General features: G+C 40.1%; 2 protein-coding genes and 2 long non-coding RNA genes across 4 annotated transcripts; 3 read left to right on the top strand and 1 right to left on the bottom strand.

The window, feature by feature from the left end:
- The first annotated feature begins 103 nt into the window (after positions 1-103).
- LOC143502063 (cyclin-dependent kinase 5 activator 1-like) lies at positions 104-856 on the top strand. The gene is made up of 2 exons (XM_076995242.1): positions 104-138; positions 373-856. Exons 1-2 carry the CDS (start codon positions 104-106, stop codon positions 854-856), a joined length of 519 nt encoding a protein of 172 aa, XP_076851357.1.
- Positions 857-2,201: 1,345 nt separating this feature from the next.
- Positions 2,202-5,227, bottom strand: LOC143502057 (uncharacterized). Its single transcript, XR_013127071.1, has 3 exons — positions 4,759-5,227; positions 4,140-4,316; positions 2,202-2,290 (listed from the first exon to the last, which is right to left on the bottom strand). It is a non-coding gene; the product is annotated as an uncharacterized LOC143502057 (long non-coding RNA).
- Positions 5,228-5,810: 583 nt separating this feature from the next.
- Positions 5,811-16,540, top strand: LOC143502062 (uncharacterized). The gene is made up of 9 exons (XM_076995241.1): positions 5,811-6,593; positions 9,834-10,026; positions 10,292-10,405; positions 10,728-10,901; positions 14,681-14,873; positions 15,142-15,255; positions 15,579-15,692; positions 15,980-16,093; positions 16,421-16,540. Exons 4-9 carry the CDS (start codon positions 10,867-10,869, stop codon positions 16,538-16,540), a joined length of 690 nt encoding a protein of 229 aa, XP_076851356.1. The 5' UTR covers positions 5,811-6,593; positions 9,834-10,026; positions 10,292-10,405; positions 10,728-10,866.
- A 1,537-nt stretch (positions 16,541-18,077) lies between these two features.
- On the top strand, positions 18,078-19,394 carry LOC143502065 (uncharacterized). The gene is made up of 3 exons (XR_013127072.1): positions 18,078-18,179; positions 18,609-18,734; positions 18,815-19,394. It is a non-coding gene; the product is annotated as an uncharacterized LOC143502065 (long non-coding RNA).
- The last annotated feature ends 488 nt before the right edge of the window (positions 19,395-19,882 follow it).

The raw sequence follows: 19,882 nt of genomic DNA, 5'->3' as shown, positions 1-19,882 counted from the left end.
CCTTACAAAATAAAAATGGTAGCCTAAAAAATAAATACAAAATTTAAAAATATTATTTGTATTGGCACAAAATTAGTCATATAAAAAATTTTACACTAAGCCTATGGCTGATACTTTTCAGTCCACCTCATATTGGGCGTATTTTTCAGCAGACTGAATCTTTCCCAACAGTTGACGATTACTCATCATACTTCAGTTTTACTATTAGCTTACTATTACATCATACTTCAGTGACATGAGATAAGCATGTTAGGTCTCATTGGTGACCCACATGAGGTGAGGTGATGAGGTGAGGTAACCATCACCCTTCCTCTTCGTCATCGGGCCAAGGTCTCCTTGTTCTCCAGATGTACCATTCTGACGCAAGATCAGTGCAGACAAGCCTAGTAGTTTTCTTGTGAAGTCCTCCACCAGCGAGCTGCTCACCTGCCTGGGTGAGTTCCTGTGCCGACGTTCCTGTCTGCTGAAGGACCTCTCTGCCCATGAGCCCTTGCAGTGTGTTCGCAGTGTGGACCGCTCCTTGACACTGACAGGATGGCAACAGCAAGGCTTCTTCACTCCAGGCACCGTGGTCTTCCTCTACATGCTGTGTCGTGACATCGTTTCAGCTGAGGTGGCCACCAAGGAGGAGCTGCAGGCCGTGCTGCTCACCGGTTTGTACGTGTCTTTCTCCTTTGACTGTCATGAGATCAGCTACCCAGACAAACCTTTCCTGCTGGAAGAAAATAGAGGGGCCTTTTGGACCCGAGCCCTGGAAATCGTGAACCGGATGAGTGGCAAGATGCTGCATATTAATAACAACCTGCAGTATTTTGGACAGATCTTCAATGACCTCAAGAACAGGGTAGATAATTAAAGCAATAAATAATAAAGTGTTTTTGTTACATTTATTCTTAGTAAAAAATAAACAACAACAAAAAACAGTACCACATCTTAGTCAAGGGATCCATTTGAGAGACCAAGCTCCCAATCAGTGTGGCCAAGGGACTCTGTAAACATTGTTCTGCAGCAACGAATAGAGCTGGAACCACTGCTGTGTGTCTCATTATCCCATGAGCAAAGCACACGTGGATCATCATCACTTTTATTTATAAAATGCCTGCCCCTAATTATGCTCTAGGTATTCCCAGGTCTTAACATTATTTAATGCCCGTGTACTGCTGCAAAGTTTAGAATATACACTTATACCTCTTGAACTCTGGGCAACTTAGGTAATTAAATCAGTTTTTAATGAATGATAATAAGGAAAGAAGGTAATGTTAATGTCTACCTTCTGCACCTCCAGTCCTGCGTGCCTTGTGCACAGTAAACAAGCTGTACTGCCTCTGCTTGCTTCAGGGATGTTGTGAGGGAAGCGGCCGGCATGCACCCTTCTGGCCACTAGAGGGCCTCATCCCCTGAATACTAGTGGTCTCCATGGATCCATGGATGAAGACACATCCAAAGCAAATGCTTTAGCAGAGCCCTTCAAACAGTCCATATCATTACCAGGTATAGTGTGGCCTAAAATGTACATGCAATTACAATTATTCATTTATTATCAAAAACATTTTGTTTATTTGTCATTTGCACAGCAGGTACAGGACATTAGTGCACTGAAAGACTTGTGGCGAGGCACAGGGAAAACTCTCCACATAAAGATTGCACAAACACACACAGAATAAATTAAGTGCTCATTTTGGAAATATTATAAACAACATATAAATATACACAAGACTAAGACAGACAGTTAGGGAGGGACTATGTACAAAAGCTCTCCACTTTAGTCAATGTGAGTGTGATGAGAGAGAAGAAATTGTAAGTACAGCTAGGGTGACCAAACATCCGTATTTACCGGGACATGTCCGTATTTCTCGTCCGGCTTCCCGGGTTTTTTTTTTTAAGTGAGGAAATGTCCTGGTTTTTAAATGACCTTCATCGGGCCATTAATTCTACAGGCACTAGGACCCTGTGCACGGCGCTGCATGACACGCAATCCCTGAGCCTCATCAGTTGAGCCTCTTTGTACTCAACTGGCAGACAGCGGTCCGGATCCGGGAGAGACGGGAGAATTAATTTTAAAGAGTAGTGTTACGTTCACCCCCCCCCCCCCCCCCCCCCCCCCATGCTCAACAACTTTCGTTGGAACTCCCATGGTTTGGAGGGAGCCAACAAACCACAGCACTCACTGCTACTTCTGTGCAATTGATGTGACTGGGATCAACAGAAAGTTCCGGAGCAGCCTCAAGTATCCTGATCTTCAATCCACACGTCGTCCTGTAGCTCATTGTGATGAAATTCCAGTACCTGTCTTTGGAGAACTTCCTGATATTAGTGACAAAGATTCCTCCAGTGTTGTTTTTGCTACTGAACCTCATTTGAACTTGTCTTTAGGAATTTCAATTAAAATGTTTGATCAGCCTGTCATTAGATTTTCCACTTGTATTTTGAGTATGATTCCAAATCCAGACCTCCATGGGATAATAATTTTGATTTTGAATCTGGAACTCACTACCATCTGCGCACCATCTTGCATTTTCTTTATAAAAACTTTCTCTGTCTTGTTTGGAATATTTTATTTAATTTAGTTTTATCTTTAATGTTTATTTCCTCTGTCTAATTTCACGATTGTATTTTATTGTACGGTGTACTTGGGTGCTAGAAAGGCGCTATTAAATAAAATGCATCATTATTATTATTATTATTATTATTTACATTGATCATTTTTATGTTATTTTATTCTCCACACATGTGTGTGTGTGATAGAAAAAACTGACGCATCAGTTGTACACAGAAACAGCTGATGGGTCAGCAGAGGAATGACAGATAACATAGTGCTTTCCGTCTCTGCACATTGCTCTGATGCAGGTTACAATAAACCATACCTGTCAAGTTTTGTATAAAAAAATACGGTACATTTCCCGTATATGACGTCATCATCTAATTTGCATAATCAGTTATTTGCATATAGCTGCAATTGAGGCTGTTGGAGAGACGAAAACATCTTTGGAGTGGCAAAAACTGAAGAAAAAACACCCCAAATATGTTTTGAACTACAAATGAATAAAAAAATAAAAAATTTTTAGTGGTATTTCTAGCTACAAATGGGGACATCTCCTGGGCATATTTCTGTGCCTTTAGCCCGCGTTTGTGCTTGGCAGATTGTTCATGCTGACGGACATCGTTCCTTCCCCCATGAGAGACACTAAAATCACAGCTACAAATCTTACCGAATGAGTAGCTATGCCCCTTCATGCTCCTCTTTAGGAAAGTAAATTCCCTGTCCCATTCGTCAAAATACTTACACGTATGCTTAGCTTTTTTGGCAGGACTGCCTTCTCTCGTTAAATCCGTCTCTGATTTGTTGTTCCAGGTTTGCTCCCACTGTCGACACTAAACCCGCGAGTTTTCAATTTTTATTTTTTTTAAGCATTCATGTGCCGCTCCAAACAGAATTCTTTCACTAACCTTGCGAGAACTGCCACCTGCAGAAGTCTGGGAGCCAGTTCTCACAAGGCTAGTGACAGAATTCTGTTTGGAGCGGCACATGAATGCTTTAAAAAAAATAAAAATGAAAAATGAAAATACGGGACAAATACGGGAAAATAAAAATACGGGATTACGCCGGGACAGAATGGTAAAATACGGGACTGTCCCGGCCAAAACGGGACACTTGACAGGTATGCAATAAACACACATACAAAAGTACATGATTACATACTGAATCGCACTATTCAAAGTCCTTCTGCTAATCAGAATGACATGTACATAAATCTTTACAAACCACCCCAAACTACTTTATTTTCTGTGTGTGTGTGCGCATGAGTGTGTGTGATAGAAAGAGAATTCAAAAGGGACAGAGAAAGAGTTTTAATGTTTGTGTGAGAGTAAGTGTATGTGTGACGCAGGATGTCGATGTGACAAAGATACAGAGTTACAGTTACAGAGATAGTGAAAGATTTTGAGAGAAATATATAATAGAAAATGCTATACTGTGCGTGAGAGAAAAAGACAGATATAGACTGTAAATATGTGTGTGTATGTGTGTGTGTGTGTGTGTGTGTGTGTGTGTGTGTGTGTGTGTGTGTGTGTGTGTGTGTGTGTGTGTGTGTCTGCATAGACATGTGTGTGCATAAAAAGCTAGTACGTCAGTAACTCACTTTAGTTTCTCCAGTTTAAAATATGGATCCTCCAATAGAGCAAAGAACTGCTTTACTCCCGAGTCTCCTGGTTTATTGTAATCCAGATTAAGCCCTCTAAGGTGTGACGAGGGACTTGACCTTAGAGCTGAAGTTAGAGCAGCACGGCCTTCCTCTGGAATACGTCAGCTACTTAGACTGCAGAGAGAAGGAGATAAACTCCTCACACTTACAGCTCAACACACAAACACATATGCATGAATGCACACAAAATATCTCACCAACAGATACATGCTTACTTGACATGCTTACCACTATTAACTCCATGCCCACAACACATGGAATATGTGGAGAATATTTTACATATATGGAATATTCTGGGAGAAAGATGCAGTTATATGTGTATGTGTGTAAAGAGAGAGAGAGGGAGAGAGAGATTGAGCAAGTAAGAGAGAGAGAGCACTGTGTGTTTGACAAATATGGTGATAATGAGTGTTATAGAAAGATCAAAAGTGTGAGAGAACAACAAAGAGATGGAGAAAAGACTGTGGCACTAATAATGAGTGTGTGTGTGTGTGTGCGTGTGCGTGTGTGTGTGTGTGTGTGTGTGTGTGTGTGTGTGTGTGTGTCAGTATCTCACTCTAGTTTCTCCAGTTTACATAATGGATCTTCCAGTAGAGCAGACAGCTGCATAACTCCTGAGTCTCCTGGTTTGTTGTGGTTCAGATTCATCTCTCTCAGGTATGATGAGGGATTTGACCTCAGAGCTGAAGCTAGAGCAGCACAACCTTCCTGTGTAATACTGCAGTTATACAATCTGAAAGAAAGAAGACTCACACTTACAGCTCAACACACAAAACACACACACACACACACACACACACACACTCACACACACACACACACACCTATGCATGCATGCACACAAAATGTCTCTCCGACACACACACAAACTTACTTGGAATAAAGCTCCAACACTATTAACTCAACTCCCACAACAAATGTTATTTATATAGAGAGATTCTGTTTATATAAAGAGAGCTTCTGTGTGATACAGTAATAATGATACAGTAATACTGTAATGATACAGTAATAATGTACTAATACAGTAATGTGTGTCTGTGTATCTGGCTAATAAAGTAATAATGTGTGTGTCTGTGCATCTGATTAATACAGTATTAATTTGTGTATGTATGTATGTGTGTGTGTGTGTGTGTGTGTGTGTGTTTGTAAACCATACAACGTGGGAACTTCGACCTGAATACACACCAATAAAGTGGGGACGTGTGTCATCGTGGGGACCTAAAATCGAGTCCCCACGAAGTTAACCATTGTAGCATGTATATTTCGATGAGATACACCCCCACCAAAAATATCTCAGAAGTCCCCAGCATGACCACAATCACGTCAAAAGTGTGCGAGTGTGTGGGAGGCACCTGCTCAGAGTGTGTACACGCCACCTGTGGCCAAAGACTGTAAAACAGAATCGGGTAGCACACTTTATCACGTGGTACAGCAACTATGCACTCTGATTGGTTGAAACTGGAAACAATGAAAGTATGAGATTTTTATATGTATATATATATATACAATATATATATATATATACACTTGTAAATTTGCCTTTATTTTATTAATAATATATTTATTTACCACTTGTTTTGTAATAATGTTGCTCTTAATTTCTTGTTACTTTTGTTGTAATTAGTCACGCCAATAAAACTGAATGAATCTGTATGAGCCAATAAGGTTGCAGATTAGCAAGCAATTTAGTTCTCGGCGTCGGAGAAGCTGCGCTTCGTATGTGAGTTGGTTTTGGCTGTGAAACGACATGTTTTATAGTTTAAAACTACTTAAAACGATAAGTGCTTCATTAACCAGACTGTGGTGGAGTATAAACCATTAATAGTGCCGGATATGTTACATGTTAGCGTCAGTACCGCAGCGTTCGGACTTGTAGTTAATGCTAGTTAGCTTTCATCCCTTCTGATGCGTTTAACCCACTCCGTAAAGCAGCCCGCTACTGTTACTATTACACTGTATGCACATTCACTGTTTATTTAGATTTGTTAACCTGTACATCGGGAGTGAGGTGTTTATTTGGCGCGACCACCTGAATTGAGTGGAAGGAGAAAAACACCGATAAATGACGCGACTTTACACATCACCACGGCTCGCGACAAAGCGGGGCTTGAGATTAAATACATTGATTCGTTTAAAGGTGAGCAAATCTGACGAGGTTAAAGTAACTCGGAGTAAAGGTGTATGTTCACTGGTCAGTGCGGTCAGTGCGGGTTGTGTCCGTAAACAAGGTCGGGGAGTGTTCGCCGTGTCCCGGTTCAATAAAGGAGAGTTCGTTCTGGAGTACAGAGGAGACCTAATCAGCTCCGAGGAGAGTCAAAAAAGACAGAGAGTTTATACCAGCGACCCGAGAGGATTCATGTTCGACTTCATCTGGCACGGAAAGTTCTGAACGTGAGTATTTCTTCATACATTTAAATGGCGTTCATGGTTAAATGGCTTGGTGTGTTTACGAGGATAGGAGGGGGTGGGGGTTGGGTGTTCGTCGCCGTTTCCGAGCCTTTTAAATTCATTACCATTCCGATTATTCAACTCTGTGTGTAACGATTTAAGCGGGCAGGCGTGACGCAGATGCAGGGTTTAAAGGGGTTTATTAAATAAACAAAACCGAGCACGAAACGGAGGGAAAACTAGGCATGGAGAAACAGGATTGCTACCAGTCAAGCTGTCGTACCTCGGGCTACTGCGCATGCGCATGCTACCTTCACGTCAGTGTTTAGCTAGCCCACAATTGTGCGCTGCCAGCTGTTTTGTCTCTTGGATTAAGGGTGAATATTGCCCATTTGTCATATTTAATCATATTGCAACGTAAATCTTTTTGCATTTTGCTTTATCAACAATTGTTAAATATTTTTGTTAATATCCTAGGAAAGACCTAGGATATTAAAATAAATATTTTTAAATATTACTATATTATGTGTTTCTAACACATGTCTGCTGGTCAGTTTGTTTTACCCTTGCCAATAAATAATCGTTCTTGATTTTATCCATCCGTTTATTCCGTCCTACACTAACTAGTGTTAGTTGATTGACCTTGAAATGAGCACTTCTTAACGCTTAACATTCGTTCTGTTTGGCTATTTTACATTTCTAAAGCAACTTTCTTAAATACAAATAACCATGTAACGTTAATAACGTTTGCACAGTCACAATCACAGTGGGTTTCTAAGACATTCCTTAAGCACAGCGTTCTAGTAATCAGTACATGACTTGATTAACTCATTGCTGAAAGCACGTTCTGATAAGCTAATATAGCCTATAAAATGCTCATACCTACATTATTATTGCTAGAAGCATATACCGATAAGATAATATAACCTATAAAATGATTGTTCCTACCTACAGTATTAATGCTGCATGCACGTTCTGATAAGGTAAAATAGCCTATAAATTTATCGTACCTACACACAGTATTAATGCTGCATGCACGTTCGGATAAGGTAAAATAGCCTATAAAATTATCGTACCTACAGTATTAATGGTAGAAGCACGTTCAGATAAGGCAATATAGCCTTTTAAATTATTGTACCTACCTACAGTATTAATGGTAGAAGCACATTCGGATAAGGTAATATAGCCTATTAAATGATCGTACGTACAGCTACTGCTGCGGTAGTACATTTTGACAAGGTAGTATGCATCGATATATATATCTATAATTTTGTGCAATGGGTGTGCACTGACACTGACGTGAAATTATCGTGTGCATGCGCAGTAGCCCTACGTTGGAAAGCTCAACGAGTAGCACAGATTTTCTGAACACCGGCAGCGACAGACATTAAACACCTCGAATATGACGTGAAAGGGGAACAAACTAGCGAACAACACGGGAACAACAGCAAGCAAACGACATAGAACAAACACTACAAAGGGAATACAAAGCTACCAGGAACTCTAAAGCACTTTACCGAAATGCGAAACTAAAACGCTCAGGACAAGGGAACTAAAATGGTGAACAACGCGGCACATACAAGAAACAATGAGAACAGACGGGCAAGAAGGAGAGTAAGCCAAAATAGATGAGGGGAATTTAAACACTGACTAGGGGAGAATTAAAGAAGGCACAGCTGAAACGATGAGAAGGGGCAGGGACACAAGGTACAGGGCGTGACAGACAGAGGGGAAACAAAGGAAATCAAGAAAAAAGGCCGGGCTAGGACGAACGACATGACTGGGGCAGGGGTCGGAGCTAGACGTGACAATGTGCCATTTTCTATTTGTTTCCCTGATGAAAAAATAAAACAGCTAGTCTGTGTTGGTCAAACCTTGCTGGTTTGGCCTGTGCTGTTTTTTGTCAGGGTTATGTGTAACATCTATATATACAGGGCTTTGTAGTCATTCTACAACACAAAGTATTTAAGCAATGACAGTTGTCGTTACTTAATAGTAGGGCTGGGTATCGATTCAAATTCCAAGAATCATTCCGATTCTGAAGATTAAGAATCGATTTATTTCGATTTAATCGATTCGATCCGATTCGATCCAATTCGGGGTTTAGTGTTATTAAAAATGTATTTGAGCTGTTTCCTGACTATGAACAGAAGCAACATGATATAAATCATCATGATCATAAATCTACCTTCAAGAAAGGTAATCCAGGACAATAAACAGAGGACATCTTTGAGGTGTCTGCAACAGTGGACTCCTACTGGGACACTAACCAGTGCATTATTATTATGATTGAAATAATTAAGAATTCACCCAAAAGCTGTTGCTACCAAATGCATTTTTATTTTAAAAGTGCTCACACTTAATAAACTGAAAGTATAAAATGTAAACGTGTATTTTTCTTTAAAGTGCAAATATAAGAACAGAACTGTCATGTTATGGTCCCCGACCCCTCCCTTTTGGGCGTGTGTTAACTGCGTCTACTTGTCTGCGTCTGTAGATCTCCGTGGGTGCGGGTGCGTCTTGTGATAATCCGTCTCACCTCGTGGGGTTTGTGCGTTCGCGCAGCGTCCGGTGCTCGTCGTTGTTTGAGTCGCAAACGTTCTATGTAAACGTGTTTTATGTGCGCTGTCTGCGCTTCGGTAAATGTAATAAACGTAACGATTTGGAAAGTGCAAAGGATTCTGTCTCGTCCATCGCCTTGCGCCCAACGTTACAAGAACATTTTTAACTTTTTTAAACTGTAAAAACACTGGGTAAACTGTCAGTGACATGGACTAACTGTAAATAGTCACTGACACTGGATAAACTGTCCTTCTGTTTTTAGATTGCCGATTTGACTATCGTCGTTACCGGCACTGTCCGACGCCATGTTGTTTTACAGTTAGTTAGACCGAGCACGCCTGCGTGAATTCAGTGACGAGGCGGGGGTAAAAGTTCACTAAAAAATCGATCTTTGGACGTACGAATCGATTATCAGATCATCATATGCGAATCGATTCTGAATTGGAAAATCGATTTTTTCAACACAGGCCTACTTAATAGAGAAAGAATACTGTAAAGGGTTTTAGTTTAATAATAATATGAGCAAAATTAATGTATTATAAGAACTTTGCTATACGATGAAATGACTGGAAAGAATGCAATGTTATAATGTTAAGCTTTATTATGGTATTTTATTCAGCAACTGTCATGACTAAACACCTTTTGTCCCCAAATAATCATGTTCTGTTTGTTTAAATTCAGTGTTGATGCTGCAAAGGACGATGGCACTCTCGGAAGACTGGTTAATGATAACCACATTAACCCTAACTATAAAATTAAGAGAATCGTTGTGGAAGGAAGACCTTGGTTGTGTCTTTTTGCTTCAAGAGACATAAATACTAGAGAGGAGATTACTTATAATTATGGAGATGGTGATTGTCCCTGGAGGAGCAAAGTAAGAATGGTACTTCTTGTAGCTATGGTGCATAGTTAGATACCAAATTGTGAATGTATTTATAAAATGGTATATCAGTTATGTAAAAGGAACTTTGGGATTTAAGCTTTCTGTTATTCTTATTTTAAATAACATTTACTTACCAAACTCAGAATAGCAGTAGTCTTTAATCCCAAAGTTACTTTTACATAATGAATACAACATTTTAGAAATGCATTTCTACATTAGATGGAGTGCTAAATAGTGACTGTTGTGTCTGTTTCAGGTGACAAAAACTACAATGGCAGCAGACAGTAATTGTTTGGAGTCAGACTGTTCCATTGGAGATGATCAGCATTGCACTGACCCTCAACAGCAAGAGTCTCCTTTCAGCAACACGGTAAGAAACTGTTCTATTTCATGTGTTTTTCACTGGGTAAACGTCAAGTCCCCACAATGTACAATGTATCCTGACAGTGATGGCAGAAGATTTCAGTCCGTAAGTGGTGCACTTCCCCCACTGAGTCCCCACAATATCTTTTAAAGGGAAACCTGTACACTAAGTCCTCACAAAACACCTACCTAAAATTGTATTTTTAATGTAAGTATATATATATTTCTTTGTTATTTGGTGTGTTTAGCTTACAAATACTTTCTACCACATAGCAGTTTCAATAAGTTTGTACTTTTGGGCTTATTAGTGACTGTTGTGTCTGTTTCAGGTGACAAAAACTACAACGGCAGCAGACAGTAATTGTTCGGAGTCAGACTGTGCCACTGGAGATGAGTACAGAGGAGACCTAATCAGCTCCGAGGAGAGTCAAAAAAGACAGAGTTTATAACAGCGACCAGAAAGTATTCATGTTCGACTACATCTGGCACGGAAAGTTCTGGACGTGAGTATTTCTTCATACATTTAAATGGTGTTCATGGCTAAATGGCTTGGTGTGTTTATGAGGATAGGAGGGGGTGAGGGTTGGGTGTTCGTCGCCATTTCCAAGCCTTTTAAATTCATTACCATTCCGGTTATTCAACTCTGTGTGTGTAACGATTTAAGCGGGCAGGCGTGACGCAGATGCAGGGTTTAAAGGGGTTTATTAAATAAACAAAAATGAGCACGAAACATAGAGGGAAAACTAGGCATGGGGAAACAGGATTGCTACCAGTCAAGCTGTCGTACCTCGGGCTACTGCGCATGCGCATGCTACTTTTACGTCAGTGTTTAGCGTAGCCCACAATTGTGCGCTGCCAGCTGTTTTTTCTCTTGGATTAAGGGTGAATATTGCCCATTTGTCATATTTAATCATATTGCAACATAAATCTTTTTGCATTTTGCTTTATCAACAATTGTTAAATATTTTTGTTAATATCCTAGGAAAGACCTAGGATATTAAAATAAATATTTTTAAATATTACTATATTATGTGTTTCTAACACATTTCTGCTGGTCAGTTTGTTTTACCCTTGCCAATAAATAATCGTTCTTGATTTTATCCATCCGTTTATTCCGTCCTACACTAACTAGTGTTAGTTGATTGACCTTGAAATGAGCACTTCTTAACGCTTAACATTCGTTCTGTTTGGCTATTTTACATTTCTAAAGCAACTTTCTTAAATACAAATAACCATGTAACGTTAATAACGTTTGCACAGTCACAATCACAGTGGGTTTCTAAGACATTCCTTAAGCACAGCGATCTAGTAATCAGTACATGACTTGATTAACTCATTGCTGAGAGCACGTTCTGATAAGCTAATATAGCCTATAAATGCTCATACCTACAGTATTATTGCTAGAAGCATATACCGATAAGATAATATAACCTATAAAATGATCGTTCCTACCTACAGTATTAATGCTGCATGCACGTTCTGATAAGGTAAAATAGCCTATAAAATTATCGTACCTACACACAGTATTAATGCTGCATGCACGTTCGGATAAGGTAAAATAGCCTATAAAATTATCGTACCTACAGTATTAATGGTAGAAGCACATTCAGATAAGGCAATATAGCCTTTTAAATTATTGTACCTACCTACAGTATTAATGGTAGAAGCACATTCGGATAAGGTAATATAGCCTATTAAATGATCGTACGTACAGCTACTGCTGCGGTAGTACATTTTGACACGGTAGTATGAATCGATATACACTGCTCAAAAAAATAAAGGGAACACTTAAACAACACAATATAACTCCAAGTCAACCACACTTCTGTGAAACCAACCTGTTCAGTTAGGAAGCAACACTGATTGTGAATCAATTTCAACTGCTGTTGTGCAAATGAAATAGACAACAGGTAGAAATGAGAGGCAATTAGCAAGACCTCCCCCTATAAAGGAGTGGTTCTGCAGGTGGGGACCACAGACCACTTCTCAGTACCTATGCTTTCTGGCTGATGTTTTGGTCACTTTTGAATGTTGGTGGTCCTTTCACACTCGTTGTAGCATGAGACGAACTCTACAACCCACACAAGTGGCTCAGGTAGTGCAGCTCATCCAGGATGGCACATCAATGCGAGCTGTGGCAAGGTTTGCTGTGTCTGTCAGCGTAGTGTCCAGAGGCTGGAGGCGCTACCAGGAGACAGGCCAGTACACCAGGAGACGTGGAGGAGGCCGTAGGAGGGCAACAACCCAGCAGCAGGACCGCTACCTCCGCCTTTGTGCAAGAAGGAACAGGAGGAGTACTGCCAGAGCCCTGCAAAATGACCTCCAGCAGGCCACAAATGTGCATGTGTCTGCACAAACGGTTAGAAACCGACTCCATGAGGATGGTATGAGGGCCCGACGTCCACAGATGGGGGTTGTGCTCACAGCCCAACACCGTGCAGGACGCTTGGCATTTGCCAGAGAACACCAGGATTGGCAAATTCGCCACTGGCGCCTTGTGCTCTTTACAGATGAAAGCAGGTTCACACTGAGCACATGTGACAGAGGTGACAGAGTCTGGAGACGCCGTGGAGAGCGATCTGCTGCCTGCAACATCCTTCAGCATGACCTGTTTGGCAATGGGTCAGTAATGGTGTGGGGTGGCATTTTTTTGGAGGACCACACAGCCCTCCATGTGCTCACCAGAGGTAGCCTGACTGCCATTAGGTACCGAGATGAGATCCTCAGACCCCTTGTGAGACCATATGCTGGTGCGGTTGGCCCTGGGTTCCTCCTAATGCAGGACAATGCTAGACCTCATGTGGCTGGAGTGTGTCAGCAGTTCCTGCAAGATGAAGGCATTGAAGCTATGGACTGGCCCGCCCATTCCCCAGACCTGAATCCGATTGAGCACATCTGGGACATCATGTCTCGCTCCATCCTCCAACGTCACGTTGCACCACAGACTGTCCAGGAGTTGGCGGATGCTTTAGTCCAGGTCTGGGAGGAGATCCCCCAGGAGACCATCCGCCACCTCATCAGGAGCATGCCCAGGCATTGTAGGGAGGTTATACAGGCACGTGGAAGCCACACACAATACTGAGCCTCATTTTGACTTGTTTTCAGGACATTACATCAAAGTTGGATCAGCCTGTAGTGTGTTTTTCCACTTTAATTTTGTGTGTGGCTCCAAATCCAGGCCTCCATTGGTTAATAAATTTGATTTCCATTGATGATTTTTGTGTGATTTTGTTGTCAGCACATTCAACTTTGTACAGAACAAAGTATTCAATGAGAATATTTCATTCATTCAGATCTAGGATGTGTTATTTGAGTATTCCCTTTATTTTTTTGAGCAGTGTATATATCTATAATTTTGCGCTATGGGTGTGCACTGACACTAACGTGAAATTATCGTGCGCATGCGCAGTAGCCCTACGTTGGAAAGCTCAATGAGTAGCACAGATTTTCTGTACACCGGCAGCGACAGACATTAAACACCTCGAACACGACGTGAAAGGGGAACAAACTAGCAAACAACACGGGAACAACAGCAAAAAACGACATAGAACAAACACTACAAAGGGAAAAACTAAGCTACCAGGAACTCTAAAGCACTTTACCGAAATGCGAAACTAAAACGCTCAGGACAAGGAAACTAAAATGGCGAACAACATGGCACAAACAAGAAACAATGGGAACACACGGGCAAGAAGGAGAATAAGCCAAAATAGATGAGGGGAATTTAAACACTGACTAGGGGAGAATTAAAGAAGGCACAGCTGAAACGATGAGAAGGGGCAGGGACACAAGGTACAGGGCGTGACAGACAGGGGGGAAACAAAGGAAATCAAGAAAAAAGGCCGGGCTAGGACGAACGACACGACTGGGGCAGGGGTCGGAGCTAGACGTGACAATGTGCCATTTTCTATTTGTTTCCCTGATGAAAAAATAAAACAGCTAGTCTGTGTTGGTCAAACCTTGCTGGTTTGGCCTGTGCTGTTTTTTGTCAGGGTTATGTGTAACATCTATATATACAGCGCTTTGTAGTCATTCTACAACACAAAGTACTTAAGTAATGACAGTTGTCGTTACTTAATAGAGAAAGAATACTGTAAAGGGTCTTAGTCTAATAATGATATGAGCAAAATTAATGTATTATAAGAACTTTGCTATACGATGAAATGACTGGAAAGAATGCAATGTTGTAATGTTAAGCTTTATTATGGTATTTAATTCTGCAACTGTCATGACTAAACACCTTTTGTCCCCAAATAATCATGTTCTGTTTGTTTAAATTCAGTGTTGATGCTGCAAAGGACGATGGCACTCTCGGAAGACTGGTTAATGATAACCACATTAACCCTAACTATAAAATTAAGAGAATCGTTGTGGAAGGAAGACCTTGGTTGTGTCTTTTTGCTTCAAGAGACATAAATACTAGAGAGGAGATTACTTATAATTATGGAGATGGTGATTGTCCCTGGAGGAGCAAAGTAAGAATGGTACTTCTTGTAGCTATGGTGCATAGTTGGATACCAAATTGTGAATGTATTTATAAAATGGTATATCAGTTATGTAAAAGGAACTTTGGGATTAAAGCTTTCTGTTATTCTTATTTTAAATAACACTTACTTACCAAACTCAGAATAGCAGTAGTCTTTAATCCCAAAGTTACTTTTATATAATGAATACAACATTTTAGAAATGCATTTCTACATTAGATGGAGTGCCGCTAAATAGTGACTGTTGTGTCTGTTTCAGGTGACAAAAACTAAAATGGCAGCAGACAGTAATTGTTTGGAGTCAGACTGTGCCACTGGAGATGATCAGCATTGCACTGACCCTCAACAGCAAGAGTCTCCTTTCAGCAACACCGTAAGAAACTGTTCTATTTCATGTGTTTTTCACTGGGTAAACGTCAAGTCCCCACAATGTACAATGTACCTTGACAGTGCTGGCAGAAGATTTCAGTCCGTAAGTGGTGCACCTCCCCCACTGAGTCCCCACAATATCTTTTAAACGGAAATCTTTACACTAAGTCCTCACAAAACACCTACCTAAAAATTGTATTTTTAATGTAAGTATATATATATTTCTTTGTTATTTGGTGTGTTTAGCTTACAAATACTTTCTACCACATAGCAGTTTCAATAAGTTTGTACTTTTGGGCTTATTAGTGACTGTTGTGTCTGTTTCAGGTGACAAAAACTACAACGGCAGCAGACAGTAATTGTTCGGAGTCAGACTGTGCCACTGGAGATGATCAGCATTGCACTGACCCTCAACAGCAAGAGTCTCCTTTCAGCAACACGGTATGAAACTGCTCTATTTCATGTGTTTTTCACTGGGTAAACGTCAAGTCCCCACAATGTACAATGTATCCTGACAGTGCCACTGAGTCCCCACAATATCTTTTAAAGGGAAACCTTTACACCAAGTCCTCACAACACACCTACCTAAAAATTGTATTTTTAATGTAAGTATGTATATATTTCTTTGTGTTATTTGGTGTGTTTAGCTTACAAATACTTTCTACCACATAGCAGTTTCAATAAGTTTGTACTTTTGGGCTTATTAGTGACTGTTGTGTCTGTTTCAGGTGACAAAAACTACAACGGCAGCAGACAGTAATTGTTTGGAGTCAGACTGTGCCACTGGAGATGATCAGCATTGCACTGACCCTCAACAGCAAGAGTCTTCTTTCAGCAACATGGTATGAAACTGTTCTATTTCATGTGTTTTTCACTGGGTAAACGTCAAGTCCCCACAATGTACAATGTACCCTGACAGTGCTGGCAGAAGATTTCAGTCCGTAAGTGGTGCACCTCCCCCACTGAGTCCCCACAATATCTTTTAAAGGGAAACCTTTACACTAAGTCCTCACAAAACACCTACCTAAAAATTGTATTTTTAATGTAAGTATATATATATATTTATTTGTGTTATTTGGTGTGTTTAGCTTACAAATACTTTCTACCACATAGCAGTTTCAATAAGTTTGTACTTTTGGGCTTATTAGTGACTGTTGTGTCTGTTTCAGGTGACAAAAACTACAACGGCAGCAGACAGTAATTGTTTGGAGTCAGACTGTGCCACTGGAGATGATCAGCATTGCACTGACCCTCAACAGCAAGAGTCTTCTTTCAGCAACATGGTATGAAACTGTTCTATTTCATGTGTTTTTCACTGGGTAAACGTCAAGTCCCCACAATGTACAATGTATCCTGACAGTGCCACTGAGTCCCCACAATATCTTTTAAAGGGAAACCTTTACACTAAGTCCTCACAACACACCTACCTAAAAATTGTATTTTTAATGTAAGTATGTATATATTTCTTTGTGTTATTTGGTGTGTTTAGCTTACAAATACTTTCTACCACATAGCAGTTTCAATAAGTTTGTACTTTTGGGCTTATTAGTGACTGTTGTGTCTGTTTCAGGTGACAAAAACTACAACGGCAGCAGACAGTAATTGTTTGGAGTCAGACTGTGCCACTGGAGATGATCAGCATTGCACTGACCCTCAACAGCAAGAGTCTTCTTTCAGCAACACGGTATGAAACTGTTCTATTTCATGTGTTTTTCACTGGGTAAACGTCAAGTCCCCACAATGTACAATGTACCCTGACAGTGCTGGCAGAAGATTTCAGTCCGTAAGTGGTGCACCTCCCCCACTGAGTCCCCACAATATCTTTTAAAGGGAAACCTTTACACTAAGTCCTCACAAAACACCTACCTAAAAATTGTATTTTTAATGTAAGTATATATATATATATTTATTTGTGTTATTTGGTGTGTTTAGCTTACAAATACTTTCTACCACATAGCAGTTTCAATAAGTTTGTACTTTTGGGCTTATTAGTGACTGTTGTGTCTGTTTCAGGTGACAAAAACTACAACGGCAGCAGACAGTAATTGTTTGGAGTCAGACTGTGCCACTGGAGATGATCAGCATTGCACTGACCCTCAACAGCAAGAGTCTTCTTTCAGCAACATGGTATGAAACTGTTCTATTTCATGTGTTTTTCACTGGGTAAACGTCAAGTCCCCACAATGTACAATGTATCCTGACAGTGCCACTGAGTCCCCACAATATCTTTTAAAGGGAAACCTTTACACTAAGTCCTCACAACACACCTACCTAAAAATTGTATTTTTAATGTAAGTATGTATATATTTCTTTGTGTTATTTGGTGTGTTTAGCTTACAAATACTTTCTACCACATAGCAGTTTCAATAAGTTTGTACTTTTGGGCTTATTAGTGACTGTTGTGTCTGTTTCAGGTGACAAAAACTGCAACGGCAGCAGACAGTAATTGTTTGGAGTCAGACTGTTCCATTGGAGATGATCAGCATTGCACTGACCCTCAACAGCCAGAGTCTTCTTTCAGCAACACGGTATGAAACTGTTCTATTTCATGTGTTTTTCACTGGGTAAACGTCAAGTCCCCACAATGTACAATGTATCCTGACAGTGCCACTGAGTCCCCACAATATCTTTTAAAGGGAAACCTTTACACTAAGTCCTCACAAAACACCTACCTAAAAATTGTATTTTTAATGTAAGTATGTATATATTTCTTTGTGTTATTTGGAGTGTTTAGCTTACAAATACTTTCTACCACATAGCAGTTTCAATAAGTTTGTACTTTTGGGCTTATTAGTGACTGTTGTGTCTGTTTCAGGTGACAAAAACTACAACGGCAGCAGACAGTAATTGTTCGGAGTCAGACTGTGCCACTGGAGATGATCAGCATTGCACTGACTCTAACAGCAAGAGTCTCCTTTCAGCAACACGGTATGAAACTGTTCTATTTCATGTGTTTTTCACTGGGTAAACGTCAAGTCCCCACAATGTACAAAGTGCCTTGACAGTGATGGCAGAAGATTTCTTTGGGCTTACAGTGAGTCCCCACCATGGTGTTTAATCTGCAAGTTGTCAGATCAAGTTGTTGACTGATTAAAATGCAGTTGTCTCAAGTGTTCTTTCCTTGGTAGTCTTTCTACATACTGATGCTTTTCAGACTGATTTGTTAGTTTAATTGAGGTCTAAACAGTTAAACTTTTGGGATTGTCACTCATGCTCAACGGCCGAGCTCTTTTTTTGTGCCTCAGTATGTCTTTAATTATGTAATCCTCTGTGATGTACTGAGTTGGTGACCTTTTTCTAGTCACCATTGTTATTGGATGTACTTTGCCCCTTTTTATGAGTACTTTATTTAACTAGATCTTGATGCAGAAGTGGATTTGGAACCATCTATAAAGCAGAAGCTGGAAACCACTCAAAATCACGATTGGAACCAACCAGTACCACAAGCGTCGGAGCCAAACGGTACCACTTTAGTTCCCAAAGGTATTGTCTGACACACCATGGCAAGCTGTAGAGATCGAAAAACATTATTATTTGACTAATGTTGTCTTCCGTTTATTCAGGTGTTAAGGTGGTTAAGAAAAGGAAATGGGAAAACGATGAAGTGAAAGCTGTGGAAAAACACCTGAACAGGTTTATTAAAACTTGCACTGTGCCAGGAAAAAAACAGTGTGAGGCATGTATAAAGGCTGAACCTATTGAAAAGACAGAGATTGGTTGGCTGTAGGGGTGTCCTGCAATAGTCGCTGATTCGACTATAGTCGACTATACCCCCTAGTCGACTATGAACGTCATAGTCAAATGTACCATTCTGACTGCATGGGGGTGCCCAAGGATGCAGCTAAGCATTAGTTGTTACATGAAATGTCTTTGTTTTCGTTATATATAGCCCTTTGTCAAATAAAATCATCTTAATTTAAAAATATTTATTAACAGAAATTATGTGTGTGCATTAACAATAGGCATCTTCCTTACTACACATTAATAAATCACACCCTGCAGTTGCACAATCCAAATGAGCGGAGCTAAACACTCTACAGGATCAGCGTCTGCCGAGATTATAATGGCTACAAAAAACTTCAAAAGTATTTTGAAAAAATAAAAGTAAAGTGCAAATTATGCCATCAACGTCTTTCATTTTGCACGACAACAACCAAAATGGCATACCATTTTTAAATGCGTAAGGCGAAAAAAAAACACAGTTCAGCCGTTTGTCATCTCGTCGCGTCTCCGCAAGTAGGCCTATAAACATTTTTTGTTGTTTGCTTTTTAAACCCCGTTACTTGAACCTTTACTTATAATTATTTTTATATTTTCAAGCAGGCACATTTTATTTAAAATACTTTTGACATTTTGCACAGTGCCTGTTCGATCTGCGCACTGATGGTTAATGTTCTCTAGCGTTTCATTTAAAAATAAATAAGTAAGTACATAAAAGCTGAATAATGCCAACCTACCATGTTTATTCATTTGTCTGGGTGTTTTAAGTTTTTACTTTGAAGTGGAAAAAAGTTCTGAATTAGAACAGGATCCTGTTTATGGTGCTATAGATAAATAAATAAAAAACCCTGATTCGACTATTAGTCCACTAAAGGGAAAATCCGACTAATCAGATTCGACTATGAAAATCT

The sequence above is a fragment of the Brachyhypopomus gauderio genome, unplaced genomic scaffold (genome assembly GCF_052324685.1).
Source record: "Brachyhypopomus gauderio isolate BG-103 unplaced genomic scaffold, BGAUD_0.2 sc187, whole genome shotgun sequence".
NCBI classification, from domain to species: Eukaryota; Metazoa; Chordata; class Actinopteri; order Gymnotiformes; family Hypopomidae; genus Brachyhypopomus; species Brachyhypopomus gauderio.
This window is presented reverse-complemented; position numbering and strand designations above follow the sequence as displayed.